This window comes from Cyanistes caeruleus, chromosome 17 (genome assembly GCF_971803275.1).
Source record: "Cyanistes caeruleus chromosome 17, bCyaCae1.hap1.1, whole genome shotgun sequence".
Lineage (NCBI taxonomy): Eukaryota > Metazoa > Chordata > Aves > Passeriformes > Paridae > Cyanistes > Cyanistes caeruleus.
In genome coordinates this window covers 11,275,407-11,298,059 of record NC_141717.1, presented here as the reverse complement: position 1 = coordinate 11,298,059, position 22,653 = coordinate 11,275,407, and the positions used below count along the sequence as shown (strand labels likewise).

At 48.8% G+C, this 22,653-nt stretch overlaps 1 protein-coding gene across 1 annotated transcript in view; it reads left to right on the top strand.

Moving 5' to 3' along the window:
- Positions 1-2,282: 2,282 nt before the first annotated feature.
- ADAP1 (ArfGAP with dual PH domains 1) overlaps positions 2,283-22,653 on the top strand; it is a 48,381-nt gene continuing 28,010 nt past the window's right edge. The window contains exons 1-4 of the mRNA XM_086853840.1: positions 2,283-2,500; positions 12,511-12,641; positions 14,252-14,343; positions 22,494-22,576. Of these exons, the coding sequence (XP_086709966.1) occupies positions 2,416-2,500; positions 12,511-12,641; positions 14,252-14,343; positions 22,494-22,576 (391 nt within the window). The 5' untranslated portion in view covers positions 2,283-2,415. The remainder of the gene's footprint in view (positions 2,501-12,510; positions 12,642-14,251; positions 14,344-22,493; positions 22,577-22,653) is intronic.

Genomic DNA, 22,653 nt, shown 5'->3' with positions numbered 1-22,653 from the left:
CCGTGTGAGATGCAAATTCAGATGCAGTCTGTGTTCTATGCCAGGAATCACAATCCTCAGGAGTCAATGTCCATCAGGAGAACCTCAGTGCCTGCCCTGGATCAGCATTGTGCCAACCAACACTGGGGAAATACCCAACCTCTCAACCTGGGATAAACCAGGAGTAAATTTACAGAGACACCCTTGTATGTGGGAGGTCAGCTTAAGACTTTGATTTTCCACTGAATAAAAGTTTATCTTCATTTCTGGCTCATTTAATTCCAACTTTTCTCCCTGTCTCTCCACGTTCCCTCCACGCACATGGGCTGTTTGTATCCCTGTGTGAAGTCCAGAGTAATTGTGAGGAGACTTAAATGCTGAGGATGCTGCTGATCCACCCTTGCTGGCCCTGCTCTGCTGCTCTGCCTGCCCTTTATGAAACTCTCTCCTCTCATCATTGACAACAGGCTCTGTTTTATTTGATTTTATTACAAGATATAAATTTCTGTCTGCAGCCCTGGCTTCCAGCACACGGAGGGGAGAGAGGAATTGCCTAGCAACCAGGAGAACAAAAAATTAAGAGAATCAATAAGTCTTAATGGAAAGCTAAACAGAGACTTTCAAACCAAACCCCCTCCCTGCTCGCAGCCCCGGCCCAGGTAAGTTCATGATGATGTGCAGCATCCTGGCTATTGCATGAGACATTCAGCAAACGCCTCTTCAGGAAGAGCCAAAGTGCAAATGAAAACCTGGCCTAGCTTGGGCTTAGTTAGGTAAAGCTCTGATCCTGTAGCATTTACGCTGCCAAGCTTGAACACAGCGCAGGTGGGGAGGGTTAAGGTACTCTGCTGAGCTGGTTTCGCTCTGAGGGTGTTAGAAGTCAGTGCTCCAGGTAAGTGTTGATGACTCAAAGGCTGAAGAAGGTGAGGGTCTGGATGCAGCAGATCAGTTTCTCCTGAAAAGGTCAGTGAGGAAGATTATGCCTTTGGTTAGGATGGGAGTGAGTTTCCAGACATTATCAAGCTGTGTGTGTAAAACCAGCAAACCCAGCATGACACTGGGTTGAGTCAGCAAGGAACAGTCCAGCATCAGTTTAAAACAGAAATAAACCTGGATGCAGTCACCTGTCCGGCAGCACAAATGCAAAGGTCATTTAGGGAAATATATACCAGGCCACGACTCTGCCTGCATTTAAGGGGCTATTTTCTCCCACAGTGTTCTCAGGAACCCGCTCACGTCCTCACATTTGCAGGATCAAGATGGTGGTTTGGTTGAGGAAGTTTTCCAGGAGCTACTGGCATTCTCCTCCTGCAGAGGCTCATGCACACCCTGAATCTCATGGGCAGCATGAATGGCACGAGCTGAGCTTGCAGGAGGGCTCTGCTTTGTTGGAGGAAGCAGAGTTGGATATTTGAATGGGGACTTGCTTTGTAAAACCGAAATTGTTTTTATAGACAGAGATGTGTGAACCACAAACAGGACATAGCAGCATCACAGGTGACCCATACTTGAGAAGAAGGTTTCAGCAGGGGCTAAGGAGGCACAGCTCTGAAGCTTTCTTGGCCAAAAGTTTCCCGCACCCCGCCCCTGAGTGGCACTTTAGCTGGCAAAACAAAGAGTCTTGCCCCATAGATGGCATGAGATGCACAGCCATGATGACACGGGGATGTTTTCTCCACAATAGTCCCTTGACACCATGGAGGTGTGAAAAATGGGGGAAGATGCTTGGAGGACGGTCCTGCCAAGACACAGACCCAGAAGCTGGTGGTGATGTGCAAGGACAGCAGCGAAGGAGGAGAAGTGTTTTGGAGTGCGTGGGGCCACTAGTGAAACCTCCACAAGTACCCCCAAAAGCTGCTGGTGTTAGAGGGGCATCCCAAACGCGCTGCTCATGAGCCTGCCGAGGAGTTTGAGTGGCGAGGCCCTGGCCAGTGGGAGCTGGGGTCGCTGCCAGCCGCCGCCTCCCGCAGCTGCAGCCCCTCGGCTCCCACCCAGCACAGCATCCCCTCCGCGGGCAGGAGTGACACCGGGAAAGGCAGCCCCGAGTGCCGGGGGCACGCTGCGGGAGGGGATGCCCGGAAGGTCGGGGACCCCTCGGGGTAGGGCCGGGCTCGCTGCCGCTGGAGGGCGCGGGGAGCCGGCAGCGCCCGCTGAAAGCGGAACCGGCGGCACCGGGCGGCTCCGGCAGCGGCGGGCGAGAGGCGCCCCGGGCGGGCAGGGCAGGCAGGGCAGGGAGGGCAGGGCAGGGCAGGGAGGGCAGGCAGGGCAGCACCGCCCCGGCGCGTCCCGGCGGCCGGAGGCGCGTTCGGCGTGCGCGGGGCGAGCGGGGCCGATGGAGCCGCCCGGGCGCCGCCCGCCTCGCCAGCGCCCCCCGCCCGCGCCATGAGGCTGCCGTAAGGGAGCGAGCACAGCCCCGCCGAGCCGCCCGCCGCCCCCATGGCGAAGGAGAGGAGCAGGAAGGCGCTGGTGGAGCTGCTCCAGCGGCCGGGGAACGCGGCGTGCGCCGACTGCGCCGCCCCGGGTAAGGGCAGGGGAGGCGGGGGGCGCGGGCGGCGGCTGCACCTGCACCTGTCCGCATGGCACGGCACGGCACGGCACGGTACCCACGGCACGGTACCCACGGAATGGTACCCACGGAATAGCACCGCACGGCACCGCACGGCAGCGACGGGGCGCGGGGCTCTGCCCTCTCCGGGAGCGGCGGGGGTTGCGCCCCACCGAGGGTGTGCCCGACCCCCTCCCCACGGCGGGGGATGCAGCGGGGATGCTCCGGGGCTGGTGGAGGGATGCGCTGCTCTGGCGCGGTCCCCGCGGACCGGCCCCGGCAGATTTCCCCAGTTTCCCGGCCCGGCCCGGCTCCTCGGCCGGCCCAGAGCGCTGATGTCATTCATCCCCGCCGGTCCCCGCGGGCTGCAGCGCAGCCGGGGCCGAGGGGGCTCTGCCGGGTGCCCTGGGCTGCGGGGCTGGCGTGTCCTCCGGGCCCCCTGGGCTGTTCCTGCCCTGTCAGTGAGCAAACACGCGGGGACAGCGCTGCGGACATTCTGCCCGACAACCTTTGCCCGGCTGCCATCGATGGGTGCCCGAGCTGCGCGGGGAGCGGGGCTGCAATGCCTGGAGACGTCTTCGTGTGCGGAGGGACAAAATCTAGGCTGGGAATGTCTTCCTCGCCCTTTGGATGGTGAATTTCTGGGGTCGGGCCCTGATGCTCTTGCTGAGCAGCGTCTGCATGAGGTGGTGGGGTCTGTCTTTGAGAACAACCTTAGAAAAATTGCAGAACCGGTAACTTTGCTATTTTTAAAAAGAAGAAAAAATCACCGCACAGAAAAACCTAAATTTGTATTAGCTTGGGCAGGATGGCTCCGAGGAGGTGTAGAGAAAGGATGTCCTTTTCAGCCTCTGCCATTCTATAGGTTAAAGAAAAACCCACCACTTCAGCTGAGCCCTATTTTCCCAGCTATTGATTTATTTCGGATGTCAAGATCTATTGGATACCTCTCTCCAGCTCGTACCATTCCCAGTGGTTTTATACCCCTAATCTGCATCCCAGGACACTGCAGTTCACTTTCAGATGCGTTGTGTCCTCCGGTACCCAGCTGGAAAGGACAAAGAACTTTGGGCACAGCGAGAACGGCTTTGCAGCGCCGCGCTGCTCTGCCTGCTCCCACCCATCTGCTGCTGTCTGACTGTACCAGCCCACCTCGGAGCTGTCTTGCTGAGCACAGCTTGGACTCCCCGAGTAGGTGTTTGCCTAAATTGTTCCTTCCTGGAGAAAACTTTACAAACCTGGGCCATTCAGATCAGCAGGGCGATTCTCCCTCACCCTGTGGGTATAGAACAAAAAGCCCCCGGGCAAGATGAGAAGTTTCTCAGCATCACCAGGGTGGAGATGGAGCTGTAGGTCAGTAAAAGAGCTCATACCAGGGCAAGAAGGTTGTTGTTAAAGGCGCCAAAAGGGCTTGTAAAACAACAAAACCATACTTCGGTTTTGGTGACATTTGCATACAGAGATGTCTTAGTGAATCTGAAAGTCAGAGAGGAAAATTTGGGCCAGTGTCTTTTGTAAGTCAGGATGTGCTATATTAATATCATTCAGCCTCTTCTGAACTCTCGTGGCATTACTTCCTTAGGACCACCTCCCTGTTCATCAACCCAATTTCTTTAGTGACTCCTTTGCTTTAGTTTCTTTGGCAAACGAGAGCAATTCATGGTGCTGTAATGTGCTCGTCTGCCTAGGAGTGACAATAAACTTCAGATGCCCGGGCTACTTAAGATAAGAACTTGTGTCTGTAGGTAGTATAGAAAATATTCAGCCTGAATTCAGTTATTTATCCTGAGCAGGTGTGGCAGGCCAGCTCTTTCTGGGGATGAGGTAATGCAGGAGAGGCAGGATAAAGTATCCAGAGAGCCTCCAGAAAGGAGTGCAAGAATGTTCTCTGCTGAGGAGCAGGGTGCACAGAAAGATGCAGGTGACAGCTGGAACCAGGTGGGCAGCTGGCACTGGAAAAGTACCAGAGCAGAGAAAATGAAGAGAGAAGGAAAGGAGAGGGAGGGTGGGGAGTGAACAGAATTTGAGGGAAGCAGGGCAGTCTTGTGCTTTCCCACATGTGAGTATCACCATAGGACTGATCTGGTACAACTGGGGGGAAGCCAAAATCAGGATTTGTTATTGCTGTTTCTCAGGTGGGTGCCTTTCCCTGAAATACCCTGTTAGTACAGGATCCATGATAAGAGGGAGCCATTTAGCTCAGGGATGCTCATAACAAAGAATAGGATGGGCTGCAAATGTAATAGGGAAAAATCTCTGTTAGTCACTTTAATTTGTGTATTTGGAAGCCAGCTGGGTTTTCTTTTTCTTTTTCTTTTGTAAATATTTGTTTGAGAAATCAGCCAGTCAATGAAAGTTTGTTTGGTTTTTTTTTCCTTCCCTGCTGTCAAAAAGGGTTATTTTCTTTTGTTAATGTTCTGGCATTTGGGAGAGGCTCAGTAGCCAGAGCCCTGAAGCCACAGCTTGTCCCAGGTATTCTGTGTCCTGTCACAAACCCCTGGTGCAGTGGAGCTCTCAGCTTGGCATCTCTGGGCTAAGCTGTGACCACAGGAAAATCAAAGCTGGGGACAGACATGGGGCATTGGGGGAGGCTTTTCCTCCTGGGCTGGGTAAATAACTTCATCCCCTGCAGGATCATCCCATCTCCTTGGGGAGATCTGGGCACAGCTGCTGCTTGCCTGGGGCTGGGCCAGGATTTGCCACTTAACTGTGACTGAGGATTATTGAAGCCATGTAAGGCTGCCCTGTTCAAGATGTGTTTCCCTGGCCTGTGCACAGGAGGTGCACACTTGGCTGGAATGGGGCATTGAATGTGGTGCACATGGAGGTCAGGTCTGGATCTTCCCCAGGACCTGTGTGTATATCTGGAAAAAAAAAATTCTTGTGCAAAACCAGAGCTTTCAAAGAGATTTTGAGGGATGTCTCAGGTGGAGAGAACTGTCTTACAGGGACCCTGGCATGACAGCTGGGAATGCAGAAAGGATGCTAATGTAGAAAGTGAAAATCAGAGTGTAAAATAACTGATTACATTTTTCACTTGCAGGTTTTTACGTTTGTAAAATTTTTTTAGGTTTTTAGTTAGGTTTTTATTAATTGCATTTTTATAAAACCTTAAATTGCAAAGAAAGGTTATTTTGAATAAAAGATATTTCAGTTGCAAAAATTGTCATCGATCAGTAATGCATAGTGAGACTGCCTTGGTTACATCTTTGGGACTGAATTCTGGGGTAGGAGCCACTAATAAAGTCATTAGATGGGGCTTAGGGTCCTCTGTCATTCCACACCTCTGTGTCCTGGGTGTCTGTTTTCTGTGGGTTTAAAGCTGTGCTTTCTCAGTGAAGACAGCCTGGTAAATGCAGTCTTAAGTGCAAACTGAGCAATGTTACTGAATTGCTGGTGTGTAATGGCTCTCTGTGCATTAGAATAATCTTTTTTTTCTTCAAGACTAATGTGGCAGCTCAGCCTTTTCTTTTTCTAAATGATTCTTTGTCTCAGGCAATCTTTCCTCACATCATGAGACGGATGGTTATCTCAGGGCATAACAAGACCTTGAGTATTTCTCTCTTTACTCTATTTTTCTATGACTTAGGCTCGTGTTTCCATGGAGTGAGAATTATTTTACATTGTAGGAGGACAGAGAGGCTCTGAAGACAGAAATGGAAATCCCATCAAAGCAATCCTGCAGTTTAAACCCTGCAGCAGCAGTTTACATGGCTTGTTATCATTTTATCTTTCTTATTGGGGATGGATTACTGGGACATGGATCCTGGCTAGCATTGGCCTCTGTGCCTGAGGCCCAGAGGGGGTGAAGGATGGAGGAAGAGCAGAAGGCTCGTGCTGGAATTGGAGCTTTGTGCTGCAGAGCTTGGTGTTCTGGTGTCACAGTGCATCTGAAAGCCTCAGGGTGGCTGAGGTGGTTGTAAACACCTTTTCCTTCTCAGTTCTACAGCAGGTGAAGCTTTTCCATTCCCTGGATGTCAGCAAGTGAGGGTGGTGATTAGAGGGAAAGATCCAAGCACTGGGCATTGCTCGATTTGCCCAGGATTAAGGAGGGCACTGATTTGATCTCAGCCCTCTCCTTCCTCCCCACAACCTCTGGCCCTAAAATCCCAGATCAGGAAGGGGACTGAGCCGTGGGGTCCTGCCAGGTGCTGCCATCTGCAGCAGCTCTGCCCATCCCCTCGGGGAGTGATGGGGCTCTGCCTCGCAGCTCTTCCCTCTCTTGCCCCCACTGCCTCCCACTGGAAAGCTGTTCCAGAGCTCTGCTGCTCTAATGCTGCGAAACGGGATTTTCATTTTCCAGCTCAAAGTGGAAACCTGTTCCTGCACCTCCATTGTCCTCTCACTTAAATACCGAATTTTTTCCTTTTTTTTTTTGTGTCCCTGGGAATTGGCCAGCCCTTCTCCCCGGCTGTAAGCAGAGGGGCAAGAAGGGAAAAAAAAAAAAAAAAAAAAAAAAAAATCCCACAGCAGTTGTGTTTAGTTCAATGGCACTTTCTGCAGGAAAAAGGGCTTTTTGAAACAAAGGAGGTTTGATGTGATGGTGTTTTTTGTCCAGTCCTGGTGCCTGGGCTGCAGCACAATCGTGGGCTGCAGACAGTCAGAGGGGCTGCTGGGACCTGCCAGCTGAATTAAAAGACCTTGGCAAGTTTAATGCCTTCACTGAAAAATTTTCCTACTGAGAGAAGAGTGTTGGTGGGAGGTGGTTTGACTTCAGCATTAACTCTTTTATTGTTATTTTTCAACGTGCATGACCAGGGTCTCTTTATTAGCCTCCCAACCCTCCCCAGAGCAAATAGCTGCAGAACTCGGGTGCTGAACACGAGGTTCTGTCCCAGGCATGGGGGAAATCAGCAGCAGCTGAGCAGCAAGCAGGAAAGGCTTTGTGCTTGTGTGGATCTCACTAAAATCCCTGTGGTTCCACCCTGTATCGATGAGTCACATTTCTAGCGCAGGTAAAAAAGGTTTTGCCTTCCTGGAGAGGTTTCTTTATCACCTCAAAGAGGAGAGGGTTCAGGAAAATCCATTGAATCGGCATCCCAAGCACAGGCCAGCTCCTGCCCAGCTGGTGTGGCAGGGATGCTGCAGGGGCAGCTCGCTGAGGGTCAGGCCATCCTTTGTGTGCTGAAGAACGTGCTGAGGATGTGTTGCTGTGCATTGGCCTCAGGTGTTTGCCTTGGTCTTCAATATTGTGCTATAAACAGGGATAAATGTAGTTTAAGGCAAAAGGTGGAGCAGGAACATCCAATTTTGTGACTCTTTGAGTTCTTGCTTTTGTCTACTTTAAGCCTGTTGCTGCTCTGCTTCATGGGATTTTACCTGGATTGATGGCATCTGGGGATTTTCCAACTGGAACCCCACATTTATATTCTGGATAAAGGAAATACTGATTATTTGTTTTTTTAAAATCCATTACCATCCAGCTTCCAATCTCTTTGGTTTCTATAAGTCATCCTGTGTGTTACATTGTTTTTTCTTCTGTAATATTTTCTGTGTCTAGCCTTCATTTTTCTTCTTTTTCCCTAAGTTCAGGAATGCTGGGTTCAAGCTGTGGTGTTCATGGTTCACTGTGCTGGGTTTTCCTGAGGCTTGTGGTGGTAAAAAGGGCTGCGTGGAGAAGTTAATTTCTGAATTTTGCTGCATTGTCCAAGTGTTTTAGTTTTGTTTCGGATGCTTCTTTAATTTCTGGCTATGCCTTTGCTTTCAGATTAATGATATGGGAAAATACCAGCCCAGTGCTCTTCTCCTGAGTTTAGTTTGGCTTTCTTTGCTTCTTTCATTTTTAAAATGAAGCTGACCCACATCTTTATTTTGAAAGGCATCTGTTTATAAGTTACCAAGAATCTCTACCACATTGAGCAGTGAAAGCCTTTTAGAGCTGGAATTGGTCATTCAGGGTAGGAGTCTTTCTGCACTTACAGCAGTGTATTTGGTTTAATGTTCCCATTGCTCCTCGTTCATTTTTATTCCTTTTGGCTTGAAATAATGGAATAAAGTAATTTGTGTGGAACTTAGGCATGCTGGAGAGTTTTCATTAGGCTTCACTGCTGTTTGTTCAAAATTCTGGAGGCTTAGGAAAAAAATAATCTTTTTTGAGCAATGCCCAAAAAACCCAGATTATGACATATTGCCATTTTAGTGTACTTTTTTGGCACATGCCCAGACAGAATAATAAAATTACTGAGCTCTCAGTAATATCCAGCATGGAGAATGTGTTCCAGCTGTTGAAGTGTCCAGCAGCAAGGTGGACTTCACCTGCTTTTGGAGACTCAACTTGCCAGCCATGCAGCCTGGGGTCATTGGCCCACTGAACTAATGGTCCTGCCCCAAAATTCACTGTTTTGTGTGAGAACAGTTATGAAAATTTACTTTTATGTTTGACAAGATGTTGTCTTATCTCTGGTGGTCCTTTGAAGGGTTGGAGTCTGTGGTAAACCGAGGCTGGGGATCACTGGTGTTAATCCACCCTGTCCCTAAGCTGAGAATTTGTGCTGGAGAGCAGAGAGACAGAGCATGATGTGTTTGGGGAGCAGCACAGCCACTGACAGCCCCAAAGCCTTTAGAAGGCTTTGGAGAAGCATCCCTGCAGCCGTGGGTGCTGGTCCTGGCTGGCGTGGCCGGGCTGTGTCACCAGTCCCTGCAGAAGACGTGTGGGTGTGGCGGTCTCCTTGCTGGATTTCTTGGACAATGGTGTCACGAGTGCAGTGGGTGGGAGAGAAGGGGAAGCAGCATTGGCAGATCCCTCCAGAAGCTGGAGCTGGGGAATCCTCCACCCCCTGCTTCCTGCCCACAGGCAGAGCCCTGGCACGGGGAGGTCACAGGGGAGCACGAGCCCGAGGGCTCCCATGGCTCTGTAATTCTATGGTTTGTTCAGATGATGCTGAGAAATTCCTTCTGGCTTTCAACTAAAGCCTGGGAAAGGTTTGGGCTGCCTTGTTTTCTGTTAGATGTCCTCAGCCAGGAGAGCAAGAGCCATGAGAAATCTCAGATTATGGTAACAGTGACATTTCAGAGAGACTTGCCCTGGCAGATCAGTTTGTTCTGGGGGTTTTCACTACCCAGCAGTTTTCTGGATGTGGCTGAGTCGGTACCTGAGGCCTCTGGACTCTCCCCCTGCCTGGTGTTTCCTTTGGGACTAAACCCAGTCACCAAATGTGGGTGGTTTTGGACTGTGATGGGAGAGCAGCACAAACCCAGCTGAGCATCCACAGTTCTTCCACCCACCCTTGCCACGAAAGACATATTTCTAAAACCAGAAGAGCAGTGAGGAGGAAGTTGCTATTAATACCTGGCAGAGGTGTGGATGGCTGGGGTCAGGTCTGGTGGGGCAGGTGAAATGTTCATCTCTGTCATGGTGCTCCTTGAAATCTGCTGTGTGGGACGCTGGTGGTGCTGGATGGACATGGATTTGGGTCTAGGCAAGAGGGGAAATGCTGAAAAGAAGGTGACCAGGAGGAGATAGCTACTGGCTGTGGTTTATTGAACAAGCTGAGAGCATCCCTTCCAAGGCTGGGCCACCACTGAGCCCGTTGTCTGTGATGTGATATAGGTGTGTGTATGTAGCCTGTGGTATAATCCAGCTTTTGTTTTCTTAATTAGACAGGGCTTGCCAAGGTGTGGAGCAGGGGGGAAGTGTGTTTAAGAGTCTGGTCTGAAGAAGAGACTGCTGGTGTGAGGAGAATGCTTTAAAGCCCAGGTGTGACTGAAACCTGTTGCTTGAGATGCTGTTCACCCATGCCAAGAGGAGACAGTTTGGATATGAGCTGACTTGGTGGCCACTGGAGCTGGAGTCCCCTTCAGGATCTTCTTGCAGGATGTTCCTACACCAGGAAGTGTTCCCCTCCCAGGCTGGAGGAAGGTGTGCAGTCCCCTGCTCCTGTCACACACAGCAGTGCAGGCAGGGGAGGGGTTACCTCTCAGGGAGGGCTTTGGAAACCTGACTCCACAAAGCTGCAGACAACATGAAGAAATCCATCTGCATCCCTAAGATAAATCTGGTAACATTTAAAAGGCGTGGGACCCCCAATAAAACATGTTTTATTGGCCAGTGCATAGTTTGAAATGTTTCCCTGGGTTGGGCAGTGCTTTGATCAGATCTCATTACTCGGGGAAGGACTGAAGCTCATTTATCCTGGAATGTTCTGAGCCCAGGGACCCAGCTCCAACCTTTGCTGTCATGGTTCTGTCCTCTGGACCCTCTTACCACTCCATGGTATCCCTTAGCATTCCGTGTCTCTGATCCTCAGCGCTCAGGTCAGCGATGGCTGTTTGAACACGAGACCCTGATGCTTTCACCTTGCCTGCCTTGTGCCCTTTGGGACCCTTCAGCAGGGCTGGACCTTGGGATGTTTTTGTGGCAGGGAATTTGGAGTGTCCCAGACTTTGATTACAAATGTGTTTGGAGATGAGAGAGGACAGCAAGACGAGTTAGAGCACAGAAAGTGCCTGAGCATGCCAAGCTCTTGGTTCTTGCTGCCCGGTCACTGGCCACAGTCTCGGAGGTCAGAAGGAGTGGGGGTGTGGGATGGGGTGTGAAGCTGAGTCACCCACTGCTTGTGGAAGGAGCAGGGTGGGCAGCACCAGGCCCTTGGATCAACCTGACTGCTTTTACACTTGCCAGGCTTGAGGTGTAGTCGCTGGGGTCTCAGATGAGGATAGGAGACCACGTGAGACAGAAGAAACCCCACCTCTGTGTCTGCTGGTGGCTGGTGGGACTTGCATCAGCTTGGGAATATTTTCCCTCTCCCACGTGGGCAGCCAGCTGTGTCTGATGAGAATCCTTCTTTAGCACAGGGGTTTACATCTGAGCACAGCCACCCCTGGAGAACTGAGCTGCCCTTCCTGAGGGTGTGCTGGGGCAGGCTGGTGGCCGTCCCTGCAGGCGAGGCTGTGGCTCCCCCCCAGGAGCTGAGCTGCCCCATGCCAGCCTGCTCCCTGCACTGACACAGCCAGAGCATTAAATATGGATCAGGAGGAGAAAGCATGTTCCCTTGCCTTCTATAAATAATTGCTGTGCTGTGGGGAGTGAGGGCTCAGTGCAGGTACAGTGGGGAATAAACAGGTGACGAGGGGCTGTGGGAAGGGAAGACCTGCCCTTACCCCTCGACAGCCTGGGCTGGCTGGGGGGCTCCCAGCCCTGTGGGTTTGGGGAGGATGGAGGATTTAGTGTCTGGCTGGGTGACCTGCAGTGAAGCTCTTTCTGCTGAGGCGCAGCTGGCTCTGCAGGCGCTGACATTTGCCTTGGAGTTCAAACAAAGATCCCTGTATTGGCTTTATTGGCAAGGCAGTGCCGGGGACACTGCTGGATGTGTCCTGCTCCCCTCCCGTCCCTCTGTCTCCCTTCTTCGGGCAGTGCCTCTCCCAAGGAGGAATTTGGAGGCAAGGGACTCGTGTTTACAGTGCTTTGTGTGAGATGTCAGCCCGGGGCTGTGAGCAGTGTGTGGTTTGCTCAGAGAAAGTACAGAGCTACCGCTGGCAGCATTTTTCCATCAAGGCAAGGGCTGGAAACCTCCTGGCATGGAGGGCTGGGCTGCTGGGAGCTGCAGCTGTGGGAGGAAAGTCTCTGTGTGGAACACATGAAATAAATACATAAAAAGGGAGCAGCATAGCGGCTTCCCTGAGCTGATGCAGTTTCTGTTCCATGCAGGGTTTAAGTGGAATTTCCTCATGAAAGACGGATATTCCCCTCTTCATGTGAGCATGGAGTGAGTTATGGAGGTCTTGGGCATATGCAGGTGTCTGTATATTGGAGTTTGAGGAATAACAGCTGCGTTGGGGATTGCAGATCTGTTAATTGTTAGTTTAATTTGTATTCCTATCAATATAAACATTTATTTTCCTTGTATATTTATCTGATGCCTTTAGACTCAGGGACATCAGACCTGGTGAACTCCTGAACTCCTCTGCCATGCCCTGTCTCTGCCTCCTGCTGCCCTGAATCCAACAGATCAGTCAAGTGCAATTCCCTCTCTCCTTCTTGCTTCCAGACCCCGACTGGGCATCCCACAGCCTCGGGATCTTCATCTGCTTGAACTGTTCAGGAATCCACCGCAGCATTCCCCAGGTCAGCAAGGTGAAGTCGGTGCGCCTGGATGACTGGGATGATGCCCAGGTGGAGGTACGTGCACCTGGGAGCACCAGGGGGCTCGGGCTCTTCCCCTTGCAGCCCTTTCTGAAGATGTGATTTCAGATGTGATTTCTGAAGATGTGATTTCAGATGTGATTTCTGAAGATGTGATTTCAGATGTGATTTCTGAAGATGTGATTTCAGATGTGATTTCTGAAGATGTGATTTCAGATGTGATTTCTGAAGATGTGATTTCACAACAGATGTGATTTCAGGAGGCGTATCTGGACGGTGAATGTGGGAGTGAGGGCTGTGATGCTGATTGACATGGAGTGCCCATTTGGTGAAGGATTTGTGAGGGTTTCCTCCACCCCTATAAAAATGTCAGAGAAATAGCATGTAGAAATTACTAATTTTTAATGAGTTGTCTTCTCTTGCTTCTTACAATATCTCTGGTCTTCCACCCCTGCCCAGTTCAGCTACTGCTGGCTTTGTTCCTCTTAAATTCACAGCTTGAAAAACCAAACACTCACAATATAAATTCTCTCTGTTTATGCCCCAAACCAGCCTGGATTTGTGTAGTGCTGCTAAAGGCACCCAGGAAACCTTTCTGCTTTGACTACTGGTGTTTTCAAAGGCATGAAGAACTCTACCAGTCATTGATTTCTGTCTTCTGTGTGTAGAGTTGAGGTTTTTCTGAAAGCTGCATCTCATGGAGTTGTGTGTTTTATGAGAATAGGCCTTAGTGTTGCATGGGTATTTCCTTCCCTGATATTTCTTGGGGGAATAGATTGAATATGTAAATATGAGAAATTCAAAACCATGACAATAATAAAAACAAAAAAAAGCTTAGCTGCTTGTTATGTTTCTATACTTGGCATTTGACACGAAACAAAATGTATTTAGCATGGCTGCCTGGAAAAGAATGGGGTTTTTATACTTATAAATTGAATTTTAAAAAATAAAATATATGAATAAGGAAATAAGGAGTTTTTCTTCGCTGAGTTCTCAACTAGCCATTTGTGTGTCAGAAGAAAAGGAGAGCTGGCAGGGGAGATATAAACATTATATATTTATTTGTTGGAAAGGAGGGCTGTCAAGTCAGACAGAACTTTTATATATTTATTTGATTGTTTATTTATTTATTTGTCTATCGCTTCAAGCTCCTTCCTGAGGTAGCTGCAATGACTTTGCAAAAACAAAATCATCCTTTTGGCACAAGTGATGTGATGTCAGAGGCTTCACCCTGCTGGAGCTGTAACACATGGAGACTAAAACCCTTTTTGAGGTTTTGCCCTCTGGTTTCCTCATTCCCATATTGGATTCCTGGGAACCATCTGATTCCCATGCCTGTGAGGGGGAAATGCCACTGTGTGCTGCCTCCTGCTCCTGTGGGGATCATGCAGGTGGGACTGGGACATGTCCTCAGCATCATTTTAAGCTGTAGGATCCCTAGCAATAATAACCAATATTTATTTCTGAGCCCTGATTTGCAGGCACGGTTTTTACAGCAACCCTTCTGTGCACAGTCCTGGGCAAACCTCTCAGTAAGAGAACAGGTCCCCCATCCCAATAATTTTACTGCTCTGTAGAAGTAAAACAGAATAGAGGAAAATATTGTTAACATTTTTAAAATCCTTTGTTTTTTTCTCTTTTTACAGTTTATGGCCTCAAATGGAAACAATGTAGCAAAAGCAAAATATGAATCTAAAATGCCACCGTTTTATTATAAACCAACGTATCTTGACTGCCAGTAAGTAAAATCTTCTGCTGGTAAACAACATTTATTTGTTTGTGCAGCTGCAGCCTCAGATCTACTAATACTTTAGTTTAAGCATAATACTCTTTTTTTTTTTTTTTAAACCACAGTGGAGGTTTCATTTATAAAAGGTCCTGAAAATGTTTTTCCTTCTGCATGCATATGGTAGAGTTTATGCTACGTGTGGGATCTTGTTTAATAAGTACAGTTGAGATGATGCAGGCGAGTCAATAGTTTGTCTGTTCCCCAGACTCTTCCGAGTTTCTAAAGCTACAAGAATGCCAATTTCTACCCATTGATTTCTTCTGTCTTTTCAAATCCCTCTTCTGCATCAAAGCAGAACTTGCTAATCTTCTGTGTGAGATGCTGGGTTATTTGTAATGTAAAAATTCTGGAGGGGGTTTGTGCTGTTTTTTTTTCATCTAGATGACAAATAATGTCCTCCATGAAGGCAGCTAAAAGGCTGTGTGTCCATACAGTGTGGAGTAAACCTCCCCACTGGCTTGGGGTGGACTTGTAGAGCACGAAGCTGAGCAGCCAGAACGTGCTGTACCATGCAGGGTGCAAGGGGATGAACTGAATTTGGCTTTTAGGGTCCAGTCCTGCTGTGTACCAAGGTGTTTTTTTATTTTTGTGTGAGTGGAGCTGCCTGGCCTGACAAGAAAAGAACATGCATTTATGTGATGTTCTGACCTCCAGAACCCCAGCAGTTCTGTGCTGTGCCATTTTGAGGCTTGCATGTGCTTGTCATGTCGGGGTTGGAGAAGCAAGATTGGTAGGAGAAACACAATTCTAGGAGATTTTGATTTTGTTTAAACCTAAGTCTCAGCTAAGTTCAGTTAGATGCTGCCTAACTCAGGTTGCCCAGGAGCAGAGTTCTGGTTCTTTTCCATGACCTGAGGGATGCAGAGCTGGTGCTGGAGGAGCGTGGCAGGGAGCAGGGATCTCAGGTGTGTCCTGAGATCTGGGGGCCAGTCACACCCTGCTGTCCTTGCACTGCTCAGCCTGAGAGACAGCAGGAGCTGCTGGTGCTCTCAGGCAGTGTGGAGCCCTCCAGCATTCCCATCCCTGCTGCTGTGGGGCTGGCAGGAGCATCTGTGCCTGGCTCTGTGCTGGTTTGGCCTCTGTAACTCTGCTGCTGTGCTGCCCTCCCCTCCACCCTGCAGAGCTGTGAGCCCTGGCCAGCTCTGCCAGGCGGTGGCTGAGCTCCAGCCAAGCCCTGCCAGGGCTGTCTGAGCTCGCAGGGACCCTGCTGGGGCAGCCACTCCACCCACAGCCCGCGCCCCTCGGAGCGGCACCGCGCGGGGAACCTGCGGCAGCTGCAGCAGGGGATTGAAAGGGTTTTGGTGTGTTGTTTCTTTTTGGTTATTTACCTGTTCGCTGGGAGGATGAGGCAAGGCCCATCTTTCCTGGGAGTAGCTGGAAGATTAATTTCTGACCCTTTTCTGGTCCCAGCTTGTGCCTGTTCTGCACTGGGACAATTACCAGCCTGCATGGCCTGATTTCTGTACTCAGCCTGCAGCTCTGCTCTTGTAGGGGCTCTCTGGAGCAGCACTGCTGGGTCCCTGCCATAACAGCAGGGTGCAAAGGGATGGATGTGACCTCTCACAGGAGCAGACAATCTCCTGACACTGCTGCAGGATCAGCAGCTGTGGGCACATTACACCCTGGGAGTGTCTCAAGGATGCTGTGCCAGGTTGTGTTTTTCTGTCTGTAGTTCAGGGCTCTCTGTGCCTCTCAGCAGATGCATGCTAAACAAGTGCAGGGGAGTGCTGCTTTTTACAGGAATGTATATTTAGCTTTTTCCCCGCCTCGCTGCAGTCCAGTCACTGCAATAGCATGAGCTGTTCCTCGCTCACAGCCCTGGGAAACATCGCCATGGGTGACACCTCCATCCAGCTCTGGCAAGGATTCCAACCATGTTCTGCAGCATCAAGAGGTTTTGGTGCTTCTAATTCCAACAGCAGCACATGCTGGACAGCTGCAGTGCCTGGACAGCTGTTTGTTCGTTTGAAGCTTAATTTTATAATGCTGTTTCTGGAATCCCTCTGCTTTGGTTGCATGAAGAATTGTGAAGTTCAGGGCAAGAGGGAGAAGTGCTGCAGTGCCAGCTTGTCGTTTTTTCTTCTTGCCTACAATGTTGTGGCTGTCTCTTTGAGAAATTCACGCTGTTTGCTTGGTGCATTTGGCTTCTGTATCCTTCAGAAACCCCATTGTGGCTTCCTGGTTCTGCATGACACTTGGCAAAGGTCAAAGAGAAGTTGGAGGGGTGCTCTGGATTTGCCCAGGGAAAGTTTACCAGCTGTTCATAGATAAAAATATTACCTGACCAAAAGAAAAAAATCCCCTTCTGTTCTTTCCTCTTATCTTCTGTCTGCCAGCACTGACCCATGCCCCAGGGACAGTGACCAGAGCAGCCAGCTCCCGTACCTGTGGGGATTCCCTGACAGTGAAATGAGTCCCAGACTCTGGGTTGTTCCTACCCCATGCAATGTTGGCCCAAAGAGCTGTGGGTGTGGAATTTAAACCACAAAACCTCTCTTTGGATGGTCACGAGTGGTCAAGGCCCAGCTTGGTACACCACAGCAGCAGATGGAGAGCTGTGATGTGGATTTTTATGGGGCAGAGACGTTGCAAGCACACAGCTTTGAGTTTTGAGTCACCACTCAGTGGCAGGTACTCACTCTTGAGTAAAAGCAAAGGAAGAAGTTGTTGTTCAGTCTTTGACTTGGCTGAAAACTGATAGAAGACAGTGAGATAATCTCTTACTGGGCTTTTGCAGAACTGGAAGTACCTCCCTGTCCCTGCCCAGTACTCACCATCGTTTTCTGTTGCTTGATTTGGGAATGCAGAGCCTCATCCTGTGGAATTGCGAATGAGCTGCAGCGCTTTGCTCTGCTCCTCTCTCCGTGCTTGGACAAGTGGGAGCTACATCTGCTCCTCATGCAGAGAGTTCAATGTACTGACTGTCAGCACAGAAAAACGGGGCAGAAGGAGATGGCATGAGTTGTGCTGGGTGGTTGTATCTGGAATGAGCTGAGACATCAGTCAGAGAGAGGTGCACGCCTTGAGGAGTCATCCATGTACTCATCTAAAGAACAACAGTTATTAGCTGAAGTGGCTGTTCTTATTGATTAAGATGTGCAGAGGGAAAATTGCCTGGTAGATCTCTGGATTTATTTTATTTTTTTAAAATCATTTAAAGTTTGGTACATTTGGTAGAGGAGCAACCAAGCCCAGCACCTCAGCCAGGTGTGAGGTCAGCATGGCCCCCTTCTCTCCCATGTGTGGGGCACAGTGGCAGTCAGGGGTGCAAAAAAAAAAAAGTCAGTGCTTCTCACCACTTCCTCTGTCACCTTCTTTTGCCAGTGCTTTATAGATAATAAAAATGTTATAAAGACTTTATTACATAATGCCCAGAGGGGTAAGATTGAGTTTTGCTCAGGCTTCTTGTTATTAATAAGTGTTTTCAGATCTTACATTCACAGCTTTCAGAAGTGCCTGGTGCCTTGGGTGTGAAGTTTGAGGTGCTGCAGTGTGGCCACTTGGAGTGGCTGCTCATCAGCTCATTCCCAAGTGGTGGAGCCTCCTGTGCTGGCTCAAACTGGCCACTCAGCCTCGGGAATTCTTTTGAGCCCCAAGTGCTGAGATCTGCCCAGTCCTTCAATCCTGACCAGCCACGGGGTTTTCTCTTCTTGTTCATTTTCACTTTGCTGTTAGCTTGTAAACCTGTTAATTCATATTGATTCCTTTAATTTCCAAAGGAAATTGCTACAAGGTTAATGTGGTACTGACAGAGGCTGTTTGCTACATGTTTTTAATTGGTGTTTAACCATTCTGAAAAATATTGTTGGAGTGAACTGGGCTGTGCATGTAAAGCAATCAAACAAAAAAGGAACCAGTTAGCATTTTAATTGAAAATGTTGTGATTTTGCATGTTCAGAATCAGTTTTAGCTTCTCCAGATCCATAATGCAAGGGTTTTATGCCTTGAGAGCCAAACCCCTGTCTTTTTGCTCTCCCCTGGCAGCTTGCTGTTGGGTGCTGGTCTTGGTAGGGGATGGCACATCAATGCTCAGGCTCTACAAGCTGAGGTGATGCACAGAGAGCCTGGAAGAAGCCTCCAGCTGTCTCATGCCTCCACAAAGCTATTTAAAAGCAAGTCCTCACAGCAAGAACTTACTAGATAGGAAAGGAGTGTGAAGCTAGACAGGCTTTTAGTCTGTGCTGCAGTGGCTCTCCTTGCACTCTGAGCAAAGAATTTGGATTCAGACTTAAAGTTTCATTAAAGCAGTTGTTGGACAGAAACCTGGCATAGCTGCATCCACCAAGCTGCCTGTGGAAAGCAGATTGGCTTTTGCTGGAAAACCTCTGACAAATTCCAGAAGCTACAAATTTGCCTTCTGGAAATGGTATTTCTGCATGACATTCATTTCTTTTGTCTTTCTTGGACTTGATGGTGTCTCACAAGGATGCAGTTAGACAGTGGTAGTGTGTGGTGTTTGATGTCTTTTGGGCCACTTTCACCTCTGGCTGGGGTTTCTTGTCTGTGATATGTCTCCAAAAAAGCCACAGTGGCCGTGCAGCATCTGTGGGTGTGCTCTGGAGTGCATCAGCCAGCCCAGCTGAGAGCCCTGGGAAAAAATAAACGGGAGACTCTGAGTTTGGCTGGCCAGCACCTCCTCCACACAGCACTCTGAAGCTGTGCAGCCACAGTTTGATATTAAACTGCTTGAGCAGCTTTTCCTGTGGTGCTTTTTGCTGTGAGCTTTGAGTAGGTGGGACCAAGATAAAACTGTTCCAGTGGCTTCTTCTGGAACCTTCCTTACTGGCCCCCGGGGCAGAGCCCTTGTTTTCATGTGGGTGGTCAGGAAACAAGTGCCTCCAATGGTGTTGGCAGTGCTTTCTCAGCCTCTGGACCTGCTGCCTCCTCAGTCCTTTCCCATCTGGGGGATGAATTTTCCCTTGTTTCGTTGGAAATGTGGATTTCCTTAGCGTTTTGTTTTGTTGGTGGGTTTTTTTGATTTGCCTCTAGGTTTTTGGTGAGTACAAGGACTTTTCTGTTCTAATTGCCAAAAAATGACAAGTAACCAGCAGCCTGACAGACTTTAGGTGGGCTGTTAAAGCTTTTGGAGTTGATCCTGAAAGCTGTGCATCTCTGCAGTTTAGGAATGATGCACTTTCCATTTTTCTAACAAATACAAATAATATATTTGCTAATTTGCTGTATTATCCCATCACCAGAAATGCAGTAAAATACCAGGGGGCTGTTACTACAGTCATTTCTGTTCACAGAACCCCTTTTGGAGTCAAAGGGGGATTTGGATGGAGGCTCCTGTGTTGGATATGTGATGTCTGCCCTGGGTTATATACACACATATTCATGCCTGGAAAAGTACATTGCAACTAAAACACAGCAACAGATATTTCTAAAGCCCCTGAAAATATACTTAAATTAAGATCAAGTCAGCAGTCCACTGAAAGTGGTGGCTGTTTTCATACAATCCCTACGTGGTTTGAGGGGCTTCTGGATGGTCCCTGCCTTCCAATTGCTCTCAGATCCTGTAGATCCCAGGACACATTCCTGGATGAATTCATCAGAGCTGTGCTAGTGAAACTGGGGTTTAGCACCAGCAGGATTACATCTAGTCCTTGAATGTGGTCAAATCCCTGCTCAGCTTCTCTCTTGCAGTGAAGGGAGAGGTGAACTCCTTGCTGTCCTACTTGCATTTTTGTTTTGGTTTCTTTTACTGGAGTTGTTCTGCTTTCTATAAATAACCACTGGAGCAGAAGCTGCAGCTGATGGACTTGCTCTGGGTTGTCCAAACTATGGGCTGCTCTTGCTGTGTCCTGGGTTTTGGGAAACTATTGCTGAAAGAGCTTGGGTTTGAGATGATAAGGAAAGGGAATAATGTGTGCAGTGCCAGGAGGCTGCTGGGATGCACAGCTGGGTTCCTGCGTGCTCTGGGAGCTGCCATCGCAGCCACTTGTGTTCAGGGCCAGATGCTGAGGCCACCAAGAGCACTGTGCAGCTTCTCAGGGTTCCACTCTGGGCGTGGTGCCTGCTGGCTGCCCCGGAGGTGCCCTCTTGCACAAGAGCTCTGGGGGCACTGCAGGGTGCTGTGGGCAGTGCTGGGGGCTCTCAGGCCCTGCAGGGAAGTGATCCCCCAGGGATGAGCCCCGCAGTGGATCTGGTGAGCGATCCTACAGCAGGAGTGTTTTCCCACTGCTGCACATGAATCTTAATTTATGCTGTATTTAAACCCCCATGCTGGAAGGCTCGGAGAGACGCGGAGCAGCTGCAGCTCCTGCTGAATCCACTGACGTCAGCTGCAGCCGAGGGTGGTGTGAATTTCCTTGCTCCCAGTTCCATCCCTAATCTTCTTGTTGAAAAGGCCCAAGTTTGGCTTCAGTGGTAACAAGCTGTCCACAGCAGCTGGCCAGGAAAAATTGCAAGAAGGGTAGTAAATTCAAGTGTTTGTGTTTATTTTATGATTAAATTTTGGTAGCTCTGCTGATTAGCGACACCAATATATAGAACAGGCATTCGAGTGCCACCTTTTGGGTCATCAGGCTTCTATGTTTGTGGATATCAGATCCAGAAAAGGCATCCTGCTGGAGCCAGAGGAGCCCCCTTGGATGCTGGATGGCTTTTGAGCAACCCCATAGCAGGGGAGTTGGAATTAGATGACCTTTAAGGTCCCTTCCAAGCCTTTCTATGGCTGTACAAAGTGCACCTGAACCTCCTGAGGATGGGTTGCACCCAGGGCAGAGCGTAGCACAGGATGGCAGCAGAAGGGAGATGGGTGTTCAGAGGTCACAGTCAAACTTGCAGATGTGTAACAGGAAAAGAGCAGAAGGGGAGAGGCAGACTCGGTGCATTGTCTCCCTTACAGCAGGAGCTGCCAGCTGGGTTTTGGGGGCAGGGAAGCGCTGGTGCTCCCCGAGCCTTGGGGAGAAGGCTGGTGCCCCAAGCAAGGAGCTGACACAATGCAGGGAACAAAATCTGTGTGATTATTTCCTCCTGTATTGCCAGGAAACCAATCACAGGCACAGCTCTCAGTGGATAGTGCCTTGCAGATTCATTGAATGTGTTTGCAGTACCTGCAGATGAATTTTCATAAGCGATGTTGGTGTGTTTATGTTCTTGGAGCATTCTGGGATGTGTCTGCTGAAATGATACCATTTAGTTTGCATAATCAGCAAAAAAGAAAAGGTGATTAAGCATAGGAATAGTTTTCATTGGCAGAGAAGTTGATGTGTTGAAATCTGATGGTTTTACAAAACACACCCAGTGCCAGGGATCTTTTACTGTCTTCAGTGTAGGCTGCTCCAAAATGTCTGCTGTGAAGCTGGGATAACACATGCCTTTATTTCTGAGTGTGATCTGCCTGCTTGGGCTATTTAGGGCTCTAGGGCAATTAAGAAATAAGTTCAGTTAAAAATGGTTTGAAGCAACTTCCAGCATATTCTAGATCAAAGTTACTTCATTGGTTCAAGCACTCTTGCTGAAAAAAAATAGCAAAAAAAAAATATTATGATCTTTGGGGTATTTTTTGCCTTTTTGGAAATTGAGGTCTTGCTGTATAAATCATTGGTATCATTTCAGTATTAAAAGTAAAGGACTTTTTAATCATATTTGCTGCCATGGATCATGGATTGCTTTCTTAAACTTGGCACTGTGGGCAGTGAGTTTGGAAGAGCTTGGCCATATGGGTTTACAGCACCTTCTGCTTCTGTATTGATATCTTCAGGGCAATCACCTCTCTTTGGTGTGTACTTGGGTTTTTTCATTTACTGACCCTGTTCTTCACTGAAGAACGTGGTCTGAGGAAATTAGGTCTAAAATGGTTCATATACTGAGGGATTTTTTTACAGAGGCTTATTGGGTGGGTAGGGACAGACTGTTCTGCTAAATTTGTGTGTTTTTTAAAATTAAGTTTCCAGTAAAATTTGATGTACAAGGAAATGATTTATTATTGTCCAACAGTAAGCAGAAGAAACTTTGACTCCAGACTGTACAATGCAATTTTTGGAAGACTTCTTAATCACACTTGTGCTTTGATTTAAGAATTAATGGTTCTAGCTTCTTTCTTAGTGTATCTTGGACCATTTTTCCTCTTCTCTGTATTTTTTTTTTTCCAGACTGCTGCGGGAACAGTGGATCAGAGCCAAATACGAACGAAAAGAGTTCATCCACAGTGAGAAGCAGGAGCCTTATTCTGCAGGTAGTGAAAGACACTTTTGGCAGATAAATTTTTTAATGTCCAGTACCTTCCATTTTCTTCCTCTCTGTTTTTATGTT